The sequence below is a fragment of the Lissotriton vulgaris genome, unplaced genomic scaffold (assembly GCF_964263255.1).
Source record: "Lissotriton vulgaris unplaced genomic scaffold, aLisVul1.2 SCAFFOLD_1850, whole genome shotgun sequence".
NCBI lineage: Eukaryota > Metazoa > Chordata > Amphibia > Caudata > Salamandridae > Lissotriton > Lissotriton vulgaris.
In genome coordinates this window covers 196,027-213,754 of record NW_028246663.1, presented here as the reverse complement: position 1 = coordinate 213,754, position 17,728 = coordinate 196,027, and the positions used below count along the sequence as shown (strand labels likewise).

Below are 17,728 nucleotides of genomic sequence, written 5' to 3'. Positions count from 1 at the left end.
ATTGATTGCAATTGTTTTATATATTGTGATAATTTTACTGTTAACTTTTATGGTTCTTTCAAACCAAAATAAAGTTGTTTTTGCCTTGACTGCATAACACACTAAATCACAAAGCTTATTTCATATTTTAGATTCTTAACTCTCATTCTATATACGCTTGAATATTTTTAAAACATCACAATGGCAAAGAACTGGGTCATTTTACATATATTTGCACCATATTTATCTGACTAGAGCTTATGTTTTTCTAGGTCTGCATTCTAGGTGGAAAGTTACTTTCATAGCTGGTCTGTATAGTCATATGCAAAATTCTACTTGGTTTCGTGTTTTAACTATGCAGGAAAAAGCACAGTACGTTATAAAATGTTGTTGTCACAGATTTTGATATTATCCAGTATTATGGGTGTCTTTCATAGATTCAAATGCCTGAATCAGTCCCCGTCGTCGGGATGGGAGTCCCCGGTACATAAAATAGCAATGTCCTATAGACATATATGTAGATAAGTAGGCCTAGAGGCCTCACCTTAGTAACATATCCATGTCCTTTTGTAAAAAGGACCAAATTGTAGAGAACAGCCAATCAGCTGCCACCTCCCTCTTGAACCTGCCTGTTAGAAGCCTCAATCCCTCAGATTTTCTACCGCACTTTGTGCTAAGGGAGTCTCCACCTGAGTTCTTCTCAGGATTGTTTATTCAAAGCTTTTCTTCAACCTTTTGGATTTTTTCCAGTCAAGTGAAAGCTGTATACTATGGCTGACACTCCTAAGAAGGGTCTTTTTAGAGCTTGCTGCTCCTGTGGAAAGAAAAGGCTCCATATAGATGACCAGCACAAGGACTGCCTGTACCCTGATCATTCAGCTAAGGACTGCAAGGTATGTCGGACATTCTCAACAAAACCCTTAAAGACCGTGAAGGACGCCTTTTGATCTGGCTCAAAAGGCTTAAGGACAGAGACAATTTGGAATCATCTGATGAGGGCTCTTCAGTCTCCTCAAAAGTGTCTCTTAAAAGGCCAAGGGTAGCTTCCCTTAACCCTCTGGACGCTCCTCCAAAGAACACATCAAGAAAGTCTTCAGAGGCTATGTCAAACTCAGCATCTGACAAGGAGGTTCACACCTTCAAGAAGCCTGCGAGGTCGATGACGACGACCTCGTTGACGACTTCATCAGCGTCCAGGAGAGCTGTCTCCTGTGCATGTCTCCACATCGACGACGACAGTCTCGACGACGACAGCATCGTCGTCATTCTCATCATCGACTAAGACTACTCCATCGTCGACAGCGGGGAAGACTTTATCGTCGACGATTGCCATTAAGAAGTCGACGTCGACACCCAAGATCCCGTAGACGATTACCTCGCCGACGACAACGTCGACGACGAGATCATCACCGTCGACATCGGTACCGTCAACGAAGGCTCCATCCACGAAGGCCTCCCCATGGAAGACACTGTCGACGAAGACCCTGTCGACGAAGACAATATCGACGAAGACAATATCGACGAAGACACTGTCGACGAGAACGCTGACGACGAAAGTACCGTCGACGGCTGCATCAATACCGTTGGCGACAACATCGTCGACGAATCCTTTTGTACAGTCGACGACGCCAATCCCGTCGACGACAGACGCCCAGATTATAGCAACTGTCGACACTACATCGTCGACGATCACCCCGTTGACGGGCCCGTCGACATTGGGTAATTCTGATTTTCAGGCAGCTTCTGTGCACCTTAAAATCTCCAAGAGGACACTGACACCGGAGTTAACTTCTCCTAGCCGTGTGCAGAGTTTACCTCCATCATGTCTCCTTCAAGATGAGGAGTCGGACGAAGGGGATGTGTTTCAGGCAACGAGCCCCTCAGACCTAATTGTGAAATGTCAAAGTTCAGATGAGGAGGAGGTGCAAGAACACGTAGTTCAACCACAGATTACACCTATGGTCTGCCTACCAGCATCCTTGGTGTCGGATTTAAGATTTCTTATCCAAGACTACAAGCAGAGATTCCCAGAATCTCCAGCTCCTACGTCAACCACGGCAGCACCGTCGCCAAGACCATGGCCGCCGCCCTTGGTTATCCAGCAGGAGAGAGTTCAGTTGCCGATACCTCAATCTTCGGACGAAGAATAGGAAGAACAACAAGAGGAAGGTGAGGTACAGGATGATCAATCTGTACATGAAGAATGGAACAATTATGTTATACCTTCGCCAGTACCCGCCACCTCAGAATCTCCGCCGGTGGACATTGGTGGGTTCCACAATGTGTTGGAAAGGGCCGCTAAACGCTTTCAAATTACCATGGAATCCCAGGAGCAGGAATGCTTCCTGTACGATTTTAAAGAACCTATGAAGAAATCGCCAAGATCTATTCCAATTATAGATTATCGATGGACGCAGGGAGTTCAAGTGACGCAAAATCCAGTTTCACCAGTGGTCCCGCGTTTGGATAAAAAATACTAAGCCCCAAATTCTGCACCAGCCTGTCTGACAGGGCATCCCAAGCCTGATTCAGTGGTAACGCAGGCAGCACAAAAGAACTCCAGAAATCCCTCGTCACCCTTATCAGCACCACCGGATAAGGAGGGAAGGAAATTGGACAACATACTCAAACGGTTTTACACTATGTCAGCGATGACTGTAAAAGCGGCAAATACCCTAGCGCTTCTTGGGTGCTATAACAGACAACTATGGGCGGATATAGCCCCATACCTCTCGGAACTACCGGATGCCTCCAAGGAGGAAGTAAAAGGTATCCTTCTGGAGGGTCAGACTTCAGTTTCAGAAATCATAGATTGCGCAATGGATGTGACAATGACGGATTTCCGCCTACTTGCCGTTTTAAGGCGGCAAGGATGGCTCAAAGCGACCTCATTCAGACCAGAGGTGCAGTCTAAAGTTTTGGATATGCCATATGACGGCAAACTTTTGTTTGGATCAAAAATTGATGAGGCACTCCAAAATATTAAGAAAGACACTGACACTGCAAGAGCACTGGGCACGCTCCAGTATAGGAATCAGTCCTTTCGACGGGAACAGAGGACGAGGACAACCCTCGCACAGAGGTAGTTACCAGAATAAGTCATCCTACTCTTCCAATCAGAGTAGACCTCAATACCAGCAGAGGCAACAACAGGGCCGTCAATCCTCTTATGGAAAGTCATCCGTTAGAGGAAGGGGTCAAAAGAGGAACAGGGGACGACAATGACTTGTTTACCCAGCCAGTCCAAACCTAATCTAAATCATTAAAAATTGGAGGAAAATTAACCCACTTTCTACAAAATTGGAAGAAAATTATTACGGACTGTTGGGTCCTTCAATTGATACAATTCAGCCATTCCTTGGAACTCGAGAGTACTCCTCCAAAGACTCCTCCTCGCCCAATGCACCACAAGAACCTGCGACTGCTTCTGCGAGAAATCTTTGTTATACTCAGGAAGGAAGCAATAGAGAGGGTACCATCAGCGCAGAAGAAGAAAAAGAAATGGAGGCCCATACTAGACCTCAGGGCATTAAACAAATTCTTAAGGAAGCAGTCGTTTCACATGGTCACGATCCAAGAAGTCTTAGATCTTCTGGAGGAGGGAGATTTCATGGCGTCACTGGATTTACAGGACGCGTATTTTCATATCCCAATTCACAAAACTCACAAAAAATATCTGAGGTTTGCAGTAGCGGGCAGGCACTTCCAGTTTCGTGTCCTGCCTTTTGGTCTCAAATCGGCGCCACGCATATTCACCAAATGTCTTTCCCCAGTGGCAGCATACCTCAGGCAAAACGGTCACCAAGTGTTCCGATATCTGGATGACTGGCTGGTAAAGGCACCATCCTTCACAGGCACTTCCAGATCCTCCAACGCCTGTCTCAGTCTCTTCGACCATCTAGGCCTTACGCTCAACCGAGAGAAGTCCACTCTGCAGCCTTCCCAATCCATCACATTTCTAGGGGCAACCCTGAACACAGGTTCCGCAAAAGCATTCCCATCTCTGGAGAGAAAGCACAAGCTCCTTTCTCTAGCCTCGACAGTGGCCTCAAACAGTGCTTACAGTTCGTCTCTTCAAGTCCCTTTTAGGGATGATGTCATCGTGCATCCTGCTAATACCACATTGCCGCCTGAGGATGCGTCCTTTGCAAGAAGCACTGTCAAAATAGTGGACACAATGCACGGGGTCGTTCGACGACCGTATAAGGGTAACAGTGCAGATGGTCAAGGCCTTACGCTGGTGGATGTCACCGCGGAATCTGTCTCAAGGATTGACGTTCCTCCTTCCGGCAGCTCCTCATGTCATAACAACGGACGCCTCCTTGGAGGGTTGGGCAGCCTTCCTGCAGGAATTGCAGATAAGCGGCAAATGGTCTGTTTCAGAGAAAAAGCTTCACATCAACCTTCTCGAACTGAGAGCAGTCTTCCTGGCCCTACAGTCATTCCTGCCAAGGATCAAAAACTCACTAGTGCTTGTCAGGACAGACACTACGACGATGCACTACCCGATCAAACAGGGAGGGACGCGCTTGCTCACACTCCCTCACGAGTCGCAAAAAATCTGGAATTGGCTCATACTCCACAACGTAACCTTAAGGGCGGAATATGTTCCAGGCACGGACAATGTCCTTGCCGACGCGTTGAGCAGGCAAAAGACATCGTTGCATGAGTGGGAGCTAGATAAACAAGTTATCGACCTGATCTTCTCCAGGTGGGGCACGCCGCAAATCGATCTCTTTGCGACGAGATGGAACGCCAAATGCCCACACTTCGCAAGTTGGCATCCCCAGTCAGGATCTCTAGGGAATGCATTTTCCATCGCATGGCGCAACGTCTTTGCGTACGCCTTTCCGCCATTCCCGATGCTTCCCAGAGTCCTCAGGAAGATGAAAGTGGAGGCTTGTACTTTGATTCTGATAGCCCCAACTTGGCCGAGGCAACATTGGTTCACAGAGCTCCACCGCCTATCCCTAGAGCCGCCAATCCGCCTGCGGCAGATTCCAACTCATAATGAACGACAAGCAGGTTCAACATCCGGATCTGAAGTCTCTCAGGTTAGCCGCTTGGCTCCTAAGTTCCGAGAGTTCCACAATCTGAATATTCCACGAGACTTTAGAGATATTCTGGCAAAAGCAAGGGCAGTTAGCACAACCAAGACCTATTCCCTTTAATGGAAGCGCTTTTGTGTTTGGTGTGCAGATCAAGGAATTCGGCCGTTCTCCTCTTCACCAGTGCAGAACTTACCTTACCTTTTACATCTGGCACAGTCGGGCCTAGCCCACTCATCCATTAAAGTGCACTTGGCAGCAATTTAAGAGAACCTTTACGGGTCCATCTCTCTGGTCAAACAGGCTGATTAAGCAGTTTTTAAAGGGATTATACAGATCTTTCCTGCCAGTGAGGATGTTGCCACCTACCTGGCATCTCAATGTGGTTCTAATCCAGCTCATGAAGCCTCCTTTTGAGCCAGTACACAGAGCGGACCTTAAATATGTTTCCTGGAAGGCAGCACTCCTCCGGGCGCTCACATCTGCAAGGAGGGTCAGTGAACTACAAGCATTTTCAATCCAAGATCCTTTTCTACAGTTAAAAAATGACAGAGTAATCCTAAGAACCAACCCTAGGTTCATCCTGAAAGATCCATCGGATTTCCACCTAAATGAACCTGTAGTTCTGTGTTCTTTCTTTCCAAACCCAAGCACAGCAGCTGAGAGATCGCTCCATTCTTTAGATCTCAAACGATGCTTGAAATTTTACTTTGACAAAACGAAAGCATTCAGAAAATCTAACCAGCTCTTCGTAGCTTACAGCAGACCTAGAAAGGGTCTACCACTTACCAAGCAGAGCATTTCCCGATGGATTTCGGCAGCCATTGCTTTCTGTCATGACCAAGCTGGACCGCCATTACATTCCAAAGTGAGAGCGCACTTCACTAGAGCTATCTCCACTTCTATGGCACTCTTTGCATGTGTGCCGGTCATTGACATTTGCAGGGCGGCAAGGTGGAAGTCGACGCATACCTTCACTAAGCACTACTGCCTGGATACCGAGCTGATGAAGGATGCAGTGGGACAAGCAGTGTTACGCCATCTATTCCAGTAAGGTGAGCCTTCCTCCATCCCTCCATCCTACTCTGGTATGGACATTTCTTTACTAATGCGATTACTGATGCTGCTTGATGGTTCATAGTCGCCCGATATGTATTATCTAAGGACTGGTATTTGCTGTTCCATCAGAAATTTGCTTTTGGTATTGCTTGATACTCTGATTCAGGCATGTGAATCTATGAAAGACACCCATAATACTGGATAAGAAATGCGTTACTTACCTGTAACTGCAGTTATCCAGTATTGGTGTCTTTCATAGATTCACATGCAACCCTCCCGCCTTCCCTGGAAGGACTCACCTAATTCTCTCAGTGACACGCCTACTTAGCTTTGTGCGTACGAAAATCTGAGGGACTGAGGCTCCCTCTTGAACAGGAAGGTTCAAGAGGGAGGTGGCATCTGATTGGCTGTTCTCTACAATTTGGTCCTTTTTACAAAAGGACATGGATATGTTACTAAGGTGAGGCCTCTAGGCCTACTTTTCTACATATATGTCTGTAGGACATTGCTATTTTATGTACCGGGGACTCCCATCCCGACGACGGGGAATGATTCAGGCATGTGAATCTATGAAAGACACCAATACTGGATAACTGCAGTTACAGGTAAGTGACGCATTTCTTCCTTTTATAAATTCACCCTTTACGTAAGCGAGTTGGGAGAAATATTTTGAAGTTCAGTTACCTGAACTGCAGGCACGCCTGTCTGTTTTGAGTCACGGATCAGGGGCTCACCATCCTTGCTGTGTTAGGAGTGTTGGTGCCAGGGTTGTGTTTGTTTTACTCACTCAGCTCATTAAAAGCTAACTTCAGCCATGTTTAATCTTTCAGGATCTCCGAGCGCGTGGAGACCAACAGGAGTCAGCTCCAGTCTATCAGTGAAAGGGTAACTCTTGCGCAAGCCAAGATCGAGAAGTTAAAAGGAAGCAAGAAGGCCATAAAGGTAAACCTGTACCTGATGTGGACTCCATGTATACTGTGTGCTTGTTCCTTCAGCTTTCACCAGCTGCTTGGCACCTTCGTTTTATCCTCAGGCCCTTCTTCTAAATATGAAGACTTAGGATATAGGAAGACCAAATTATATTTCCTCCATATGTGAATTAAATTTGAGCTTTCTTCAGCTTGTATATAAAGCCTTAGGTTCCTATGGATGTTTCTGGAGGTTCCGATTTCTTCGATTATATTTGTACCACACAGTACATGGAGTCTTCAGGGTGTGGAATCTAAGGCCTACGTTCAGAGGAAGAGATAGTAAACATCCCAAGCACCGCTTTTGGTTACTAGAGAGATTAGAGAAGCAAGAGAGGATGTGAGAATCTAGTTAATGGTTTAATGAGTAAGTGAGGTATTGGAAGAAAGTAGGAACAAATCTAGTTACCAGCTCATCAGTTCTTTTTGTTTTCAATCACACCTTGCATGACTGCTGGCCCAACTGATTTATTTCTTGGCATGCATTTGAACTTACTGTCACGTTCTCTACATAGGTGTTTTCCAGTGCCAAGTACCCTGCCCCGGACCAGTTGCAGCAGTACAGTTCCATTTTCAGTGGTGCAGAAGACCCATCTTTACAGAAACGGGCACGGCGTAAGATTCAAAGCAAGCATCGGCTACTTGAGGAAAAAGCCTTGCAGGTAGTTATTCATCTCTCGTTCTTTGTGAGGGCAATTCAACGGTCTGAAGCATTGCAAGTGATGGTGTGTTGGGATGTACACATTACTGTCTTTCAAAGAGTGCCAGTGCCTTTTCTTTGTGTTAGAAATGTTCCCTTTATGCACAATCACCCCAATTTGTTTTCAAATTATTTGCTGAACCATGTGTTTGCTGATTGTAGAACTTGGTGAACTTCGCCCCTGCTAACCAGCAGAAAAAGGCTTCTGCTCCTTCTTTCAACATGATAAAATTGGTATACCTCTAATTGGCATCTTTAACTTACCTATACATTTCTAGTATATGGTGCCCATAGTGTGCACAAAGCATGTCAGTTAAATGTCTCTACTGGGCTGCAGCTCTCATTGTGCCACCTCTGCAGTGACAATGCAAGCATGACTGCATGCCTGCTATGAGTAGCACAGTGGTCCAAGTTTTAACTGCAGATTGTAAAAAAACAAAGACATTTGATAGGCTTTAAACAATCCTTTTTATATATGTAAAAGTCACCCCTAAGCAAGCCTTACTACCCATTAATGCAAGAGTAGGTTTTGTAAAGGTTATTGTTAAACATGTCCTTACAATGACTAGCACCTCAAAGCTAGTGGCATTGTAGCAGGGCTGGCTGTTCCTTAGGAAAGCTTAGGGATTCATTATTAAGTTTAATAATTGTTATGTCTGCTTAGGAAACTGCTGCAACTTTAATTTGGGGACTTTTTGACAAAGACTTGATTAACTTTAAAGTCCCTGGAACAAGCGGATTTAGCTAACACCCAGGCCTGCACCCTTACTTTGTTCCTCGAGCCAGTTCAGCCTCCATTACAGTGGGCGTCTTGTTGACATCACAGTGTCTGATCTTGCTGGAGGGTCAAAACCTGCCACACCACCAGCCCTCCTAACCACAATATAGTATGACCAAAGACATTGGCTGTTTTGAATATGCCCAAAGTCTAAAGGGTTAGCCCCAGGAACCTTTACTTCATTGGTTAGGCCGCCCGTTTTCCTTTCAGGAAAATGGGATGCCTTTAAAAACAATAAAAATGCTTTATTTTAAAAAGCTGTCAGAAATGGTGGTCTGCTGACCGTTTGCATCTGAAGAAACTAGATCCCATGCAGTTAAGTAACCTTAGGCAACGAGTTATAGTTTCTTAACATAAATATAACTATAATAGCTAAATTTCAACCTAACTAGAACGTCCCTGTAACGTTTTGCCTGTTTCAGTGTGTGTGTGTGTGTGTATATATATATATATATATATATATATATATATATATATTCTATCTGTTTCACTTCCTCCAATGGGACCAGGACACATAGACTGCGGTGCAGTGCAGGGTCAGAGGGTTCCCTGCCAAATACATTCCGTTTCACCAAAACGCACCAAACGTTGCGCTTATGCACTCTGATCCAGCGATAATCACCACGCCATTACACCATTCGGTAGTAGTTCATTTCTTGTTCAATTTATTTCCAGCATAACAACGGTTGGTTCTATGTACTGTTTGTCATGCTGGAAATAAATTGAACTAGAAATGAACTACTACAGAATGGTGTAATGGCGTGGTGATTATCGCTGGATCAGAGTGCATAAGCACAACGTTTGGGGCGTTTGGTGAAACGGAATATATATATATACATATATATATATATATATATATATATATTTATATATATATATATTATATTATATATAATAGTATAAAGAGAGAACAGAAACCTTTTGGCAAGGTAAACACGGGAACCACAGAGCCAATCCACACACCCAATACATTGTTGGAACCCTCAGGGTGTGTAGATGGACATAGGCGACATTAAATAAAAAAAAAACGTAAATAAAAATTTATAAACAAAGTAGTCCCCTAAAACAAGTGCCGGCCGCGACGTAGCGCTCACCGTGACCTAGACGTAATGACGATATGCGGGGAGGAGACGTGCGGCGAGGAGTGGCGGTGAAGTCCGAAGCGGGCGGCTCAGGTAAGGCAAAGGCAGGAGGCGGGCGGGAGTCTCGAGGCGCTAGGCGGTATGGCCAAAGTCGGGGCGGGGGGCGGCGGCGAGGCGGGAGGCGGGAGGGATGCGGTCTGGGCAATGTCGGGGGGGGGGTGCACAGAGGCTTAACATGCTGCCCCCAGCCCCCTTCTGCCCTTATTTGGAGATCCAAACAAGCTCCGCCCCCAACGACGGTGTCAGCACACCTGTTGCTAGTCCTGTGATCTTCCATGGACTGCAAGACCCAGAATGCAGTTTGAAGCTCCCAGGTAAGTTTGTGGGTGAGGGAAATTTTGCCAAGTGGTAGCGCTTGATGCAGTACCCTGCACAAAGTTCAAAACAATTTTCGATATCGCAAGTGACATTGTAATAATCATGAAAATAATTATGAGTTAGCCCACTGGGGCAAGATAATAATTATTGTATATAATATGCAAATTGGAATGTATGACGTGACAATACTTGTAAATTATGAATGTTTACCACTCCAAGATGGCTGACACAACTCTTTGAGGAGTGACCAGCAGCAGTCCTCTTTCACTGCAAACTATTTTGATATGTAAATAGCACCTAGCACTAATCAATTTCACCGTGACCAAGCCTTAGTGGCGAAACGCGTCGGTAGGCAGCTACCTGATTTTGTGCCTTTAATAAAAGAACACTGAAGCATCCAGAAGTAGCCTGCGTATTTCTTCTTGGAGGAAGAAATTTGTTTTGAATGTTATAGGGTGTCCGGCACCCACGCAGTCTCGCCGTAACCTTTGAGACTAGGAGCAGCCGGGAATGGTGGTTTGTTTACATATATACTCAAAGGAGTACACATATCTAGATACATACATATAATCCCAAAAAATGCTTATATACACAGGGGTATGCTGTACATGTATGTTTGAGTATGGTGGTTATGTGGGGAAGAGGCAACTGGCAACTCTTGCATAATCTTCTGAAAATAAGATAGTGCCTCCGGGCTGTAATGCGCTTTAGAAACACTGTTAACATATCATAGTTATCCAAAGATCTTATGTTTTGAGGGTAACAAGTTCCATAATTTGGCTGCTTGAACAGAGAAGGATGTGCCAACTATGTTTTTTTTCTTGTATGTTGGGATTTTGTGGCAAGGTGCCAATCTAGAGCAGAGGTTCCTTTGTTGAATGTATTTGGTCATTTTGCTCCTGATGAAGAGTGGCCCTGTTCCATGTATCGCTTTGTGGGTGATGCAAAGCAGCTTGAATGTGGATCTTCTGGTAACCGTTAACCAATGTAGGAACTCGAAGGCAGGGGAGATGTGGGCTTCTGGCTTTATATGTAGGACTAGTCTGGCATCCGAGTTCTGAATCTGTTGTAATCTTTTCATAGTTGTTAAAGATGATACATGGTAGTGGCTATTGGCGTAATCAAGTTTAGACAGTATAAGAACGATAGTAGTCTGGACCTAGTGTAGAAATTTCAGCTGGTGGAAGATGTGTTGCAGAGTTTTTATAGTAACGAAGCTTGATCTTGCTAGTTTGTCCCCTTGGGCATTGATTGATAGCTTGAAGTACATGGTAATTCTGAGGTTTCTTACTTCCTTAGATACTTTAGGTGGTGGTTCCAGATCATCAGGCCAGGCAGCGAGAGGGTCATAATTTTTCCAATCGCCACGTGTGATTATTTGTGTTTGGGAAATATTCGATACACTCCAGCCTATGCATTCTTGGTGACCTACTGATCAACGGCTCTAAGCAAATGAAAATGTGTGAATTTCCAATGCTTTGGGGCTTTCCAGTTTAAGGAGTATTTGTGTGTCATCTGCATAGTTATAGCATGTGATGTGAAATTAATTGATCAGTGCCGGTAATAACTTCATGTAGTGTGTTGAATTGAGTGGCCTAGTTGATCGATCCTTGAGGGACCCTGCTTTTGTGAAGTACGGTTTGGATAAGGGAGGGGGTATGAATGACATTTGCTTTGATGGTAGGATGTGATCCAGCCAACAGGAGTCCCCACTATGCCGGTTTCGTAGAGTCTTTGTATGAGAGTGTCAAGGTCAACTGCATCATAGGCAGCTGAGAGGTCCAAGAGCAGTAGTGCAGCAACCCTGTTCCTGTCAACTGTGTTCTTAAGGTCATCCCAGATGGCAGTGAGGGCAGATTCTGTGCCTCTTCAAGGACACAATCCTGTTTGAAAGTATGAAATTATCTTAAATTAATTGTGACATCTGGACGAATGCTGCTCTTTCTATCAGTTTACCCAGGAAAAGTAAATTTGTAGTTTGTCTGTAGTTGTCGGTTAAGGGATTCCAGGTTTGTTTTCTTTAGTAATGGGCGTATGTACGACTATTTTTAGGTCGTCTAGAAATATTCCTGTAGTTGGGGAATTGTTGATGATTCATCTTACAGGTGTGGCAGCAGAGCTAGTTAGAAGAACTGTTTTGAAGGTTTGTGGTGGATATTGGGTTTAGAAAGGCTGCCAGCAGGCCTGCTTGTTTTGATCAGATTCATAAATTTATTGTGTGATATTTGTTGGAAGGAATGCAGAGGCTGGGTTAGCCTACTCTTGGAGGGGTTGTTTGGAAAAGGGTTGGTGCTGGTGCTTTTTTTTCATTTTAAATAGGAACCCAACTTGTCTGCTTTGGGTTGTGTAATGATTTGACAGTTTGTGAATTCTTGAGTAATGGGAGGAGTTCCTTCTAGGCAATTAGGTTTATGAAATTCAGTGAGAATTTTATAGGATTCTTTGTTTGCACATTTATCATTTTGAATTGTGTCTGAATAGTATCTTTTTTTAGCTTTTTTGATTGCTGATTTGTATAGTCTGTTAAGTTTCTGCATGAGAAGTTTGGGGTTTGTTTTGAGCCAGGTGCGTTGTAGCTTTCTAATTTGTCGTTTTATCTCTTTTAGCTCTGTATTTCTCTAAGATCCCTGTTTTCCTTAGTCCTGGTTTATTGTTAGTGGTACTAGGATATCAAACGCTTCCTGTTGCCACTCAAAGTATTTGAACAGAATGTATTGTGCCTAGATCTGTAATGGATGTTAGTTGTGTTTCTAAGTGTTCAAAGTGAGTTTGTTCCACAGTCGATGAGTGGATGCATGTTAGGGGGTTTTAGGTGTGTAGCTTTGTTGGAAAGCAAGCAAATGGTAGTCAGACCATGTGGTTGGAGTAAGCGTTTGAAAGATATCTAGTTCTGTATTTGCAATAATGACATCTACGATTTTCCAAGTGATGTGTGTGTGTGTGTTTAAGGACGATCAGATGTAGGTTCAATGCGTCTAGGTCAGTGATGGTAGTTTTCTTATGGGGCATATTGGGTTTTTCAAGTCAAATGTTTAGGTCACCAAGAATGCATAGGCTGGTGTGTAGTGCCATCAGGTTTGAAACTGTGTTTAGAAGTGTGTTCGGGAATGTTACAATGCTAGGTGGAGGTCTGTAAAGGAGTAGGTAGTTATAGGAGGAAGATGGTGTAGGGTTGCATCTAGTGAAGAGGGCCTCACAACCTTGTATGGAGACATTATCAGCTTTAGTGATATTTAATATTTGCTTGAATACAACAGATAGGCCACCTCATCTTTTCCCATATACGTTTTTGTGCGATAATTTGATAGACTAGGGAAACGGCTTCATGTAGCCATGCTTAGAAGGCATTTTGATGGGTCTGCATGTGTAGGTTTTGGAGATGTTGGTTGAGAGTGAGTTGGTGAGTTGTTGTTTTTGTGTAGTAGCTTTGTTGTGCCGTAGACCTGGAGAGGCACAGATATGAAGAGTGGCATGTTGTTTATTTTGGTTGCGTCTGTTTAGGGTGGAAGGTGTATGAGTTAGGGGTGGTGTTGTAGCTTTTAGAAAGTGGGCATATCTCTGTGCTTATAACTCTGTGTGCATTGCAGCCGGTCTCCAATACACGTCTTGGTTGGGTAACAGCTACACTTTGTGCATTCCCTCTAGACAGCCACAAACACAGGAAGGTGAGCACTCATCTACATTCATCTGCATTGTGATGGGCCGTCCTTGGCAGGTAAGGAATGAGAGAGGCTGACACACTTAAATAGGTAGTGTCCTGTCCACACACAAATCACTGATTTATCCCCCAGTGTTAGCCTGACAGACAGGACTGGGTTGAAAGGGATCCTTGTGCATTTAAGAGAGTAATTTTGAAGTCACCCACTACATCAAAGGCACTTTTGAATATAAGTACTGGTTCTCTGACCCCTAAAATCAGACACTTCTGGATCTTGAACTGAACCTCTCTCAGAAGGACTGCCGAGCTGCATAAAGGACACGAGTGGACGGCTTTTCTGCTTGTTGCCTTGCTGCCTGCTTCTCCCTTACTGCTGGAAGGAGAGCTCGACGATGCCCTCCCTCCAAGGAATCTCCAAGGGCTTGCTCACTCAGGAACACAAAAGACTTCCTACAATTCTTTTGGTGCCGCTGGACTCTGCCTTCTGAGTCCTACCCTTGTCTGAGGTGCCCCATCCAAGCTGTGGGCCTCAGAAGTGGGTTCTGCAGCTGCTTCCCACACCTACAGTTGCTGAGCCCCTAAAAATCAGGCATTTGAGCTCTTCGTGACCGCGAACAGGCCCATTCGCACTGGGACTGTGCCACTTGGTCGAAAGATCTGTGTGAACCGCCGCAGTATCGTCTCCTCGCACAGCAAGTATCGCTGCCCGCGAGGCCCCTTTGCCATCCGCATCTCCCGGCCGACTCTTTGCACGGGCAGGATGATTGCTCCCGGCAACCGTCTACTCCACGAATGGGGCTCTTGACTCAGTTTGAGAAGGTAAAACTTCAGCTGGACATGTTTGGAACTGTATCCGAACTGCGCACCATCGCACTCGACCTGAACTTGAGAGAGAGAGATAGAGGGAGTGAGAGGGGGGAGGGAAGGAGGGAGAGAGGGAGGGAGAGTGGGAGGGTATATATATATATATATATATACATATATATTAAACATTGCCTTTGTACATAAGCCTGACTGCTCTGTGACAAGCTACCGGAGGGTGAGCACAGGTTACCTTATTGTGTATCGGGCTCACCCTTACTAGAGTGGTGGTTCCTGGCCTGGGTGCATACCTCAGCCAATCGGGAATCTCCATTTCTAACACTACGTGTGGCTGAAACTTGTTTGCACTGCAGGTTTGATGATTGTGGAGAGTTGGGTGCAGGGCCTTGCCGCAACCTAGGCACTGAGACCAAGCCCTGATGCGGTTTGGATGTAGCATCTGGCCAGAGGTTATGACTGAGATGTCAATAATGATGTAATTTAACATGCCATGAGTGAAGTAATATAGGAAATCATAAGCTGTGCATGATGAGAGCAAAAACAAAACTAGTTCATTAAACTATGTGTGCATTTTAGTGTTTTTTGGGTTTAACACTGGCTTGTCTCATTTCAGCACCTTACCATGGCATCACTTTAATCATTGTTTTTTATGAAACATCTTTAACCTTTGTTGTTTGCGGTGTGTGTGTGTGTGTGTGTGTGTGTGTGTGTGTGTGTATATATATATATATATATATATATATATATATATATATATATATATATTACCTACTGGCGGTCGCCAGTAGGTATATATAGTTAGTATTTTTTCTCTATGGGATTTTTGAAAATTCTATGTCTAATAACTTTGGCGTTTGTGGACGGAATTGGCTGAAATTTTCAGGAAAATGGCACATTTTGTTTCTGAGCAGCCCTTGAAAATTTGGGGGGGTTTCGTCAAGGGGGGGCCGAGAAAAAAGGGGGGTCCCAAAACACTTTTTTCCCATGTTAATTTCCATAGGGCGGTTGGCCTCACTTTTAGCTCGAACGGCTGAATGGATTTGCACGAAACTTGGCAAAAGTGTAGTGACTGTTAGCCCGATGTGCCTTTGCTAGGTCTCAATATATGTGCTTCAGTGGATTTTGAGAAATTAACGTTCAAAAAAAGATATATATCTGTAACAGCGCTCCAGGCTGCGCTCCGGTTCGCGTACTTTTCGCGAAACGGAACTTTGCGATGCGAAGCTGATTGGCTCTCCGGTGTCTGTCAACATTCTAAACAGTCCGGAGCGGCCGCCATCTTATCTCTCGGTAAGATCAAGAGAGAAGAAGAGGTGAAAAACGAAGGGGGAATTTAATGAAAGGGGGCAAGGTAGACCCCTCTTGACCCCCTAGGAATGATGTTGGGGTTATTAAAGGGTCCCGTGGGGAAAATAAAAAAAAATTGATTTTTCACGGTAGAAGCCCTTCCCGGGCCGCGAACTGGGCCGCAAACTGGTAGCGAAACGGGAAATCGCCATTTTGTGTTTCGTTTTAATTAAATTACTAGGTATAAGGGGGTGCGGGAGACGTATCCTGATCCCTTATGTTTTCTGAGGGTGGCTGAGGAGGCTCATATATGTTGATACATGTCTTCCAGCGGCAGTGCGTGAGAGTTTTTTTTTTTTGCTGCGTGACGTCTGTTAACGTTCGATTCGATGGAAATCAGGAAGTGTTGACCGCCAATTTGTCACTGCGTAAAAATTTTTGTTATAAATGAATCCTTATTGATAAATATTGTCTGCGCCATCTTGCCTTTTTTCCAATGCCACAATTTTGTCGTGCACGGCAGCCATTTTAGATGCCTTGACCAGACCCAATCTCTGCACGCCGTCGATTCTCAGCACGGCTCCCCACCCTCGCAAGCATCTCCCCCACGCACTGGTCACCCCCGCTCTCTCTCTCATGCATGGGCCATAAACTTTCCCCCATCTGCGCTGCTCTTCCCTGAGAATCACACCCTGTGCCCGCCCGACACCTCCCTTTCACCCTATTCACTACCGCACCCTCTGACACTCCTCTCCCTCTGTGTCCGATTGTCCAGGCCGGTCCCAGGCTATCACCTAGCCCTGCGGATGTAGTTTATGGCCCCAGCTGTAGAGAATCCAGACATGCCAACCCTCCCGATTCAGGTGTGAGACTACCGATTTCAGTGCTAGTCTCCCGCCTCCCGATTCCTGCAAGCAAAAACCCAATTCCTCGGGGGTTTCAGCTGACAGGGCTTGGTATTGTGTTACGTGCTAATTCTTCCAGGAAACGTCAGAGGGCCGATGCAGGGGCTCTAGAAGGGGTGATAAACCATTTAAGCCTCATTAACAAGCGCATGGTCTTTTAAAGATCTGTGAAGTACTCGGGGCGGCGGTGTGTGTGTGCCCTCTTTCAGGAGCGGGCGGGGGGGGGGGCACTGCCAGCAACTTGCCAGGCCAGGCAGTGTTCAACACTTGCATCACCCTTTCTCTGCCTGCTATTGCGCTCCATGCTTCGGAAAGGTAAGAAAAAGAACGTGCATTTGAGTTTGAAATGTCCGATCCTGTAGCAGCACACTTCCAAAGCCCACACATGACAATAACCCGATTCAAGGCCCCATTCACCCGATTTTTTAAAAATATATAGCACTCCAACATAGTAGTAGGATTATAAAACTTTATTAACTTATAAATATATAGAACGCAACAAAAACTGTAAATACATTTAAACATTTTTTTGGAAAAAAGAAGCAACAATGGTTAGTAGCTGTCTTTTGTGCGAATAGTCCCAAGGCAGCACAACGTGCTGAGTTCTGGACGGCACCCAGGTGATGTCACCTGGGTGCCGCACTGGTTTTTGGTATCCTACAATGCAGCTCAGAAAAACAGCGTGGGGCGCTTCGGGGGGTGCGCGGGGAGGCCTCGTCAGTAGCGGTCTGTTGTGCGAATAGTTCCAAGGCAGCAGAACGCGCTGAGATGTGGATGGCACCCAGGTGATGTCCAGTAAACTGCCGCACTGGTTTTGGTATCCTACAATGCTGCTCTGAAAAACGGCGTGGGGCGCCCCGGGGGGGGGCGTGGGGGAGGCGGCGTGAACGGGCCTCCCCAGGTGGCGGCCATCCAGCTGAGTTGCGCCCGCTCTTGCGGCTACAGCGTCTCGCTCACCATGTAGTTGAGTTGCGCCCACTCTTGCGGTGCAGCGATAGGCGGCTGCCATAGGACTCTTAAAATGGCGGACGGCTCTTCGGATTTGGGCCTGGTCCACTAAAATG

General features: G+C 45.4%; 1 protein-coding gene across 1 annotated transcript in view; it reads left to right on the top strand.

Annotated features, from left to right (window-relative positions):
- WASHC1 (WASH complex subunit 1) overlaps nucleotides 1-17,728 on the top strand; it is a 472,355-nt gene that overhangs the window by 288,214 nt on the left and 166,413 nt on the right. Inside the window, exons 3-4 of the mRNA XM_086949478.1 lie at nucleotides 6,917-7,028; nucleotides 7,570-7,716. Coding sequence (XP_086805604.1) covers nucleotides 6,917-7,028; nucleotides 7,570-7,716 — 259 coding nt within the window. The remainder of the gene's footprint in view (nucleotides 1-6,916; nucleotides 7,029-7,569; nucleotides 7,717-17,728) is intronic.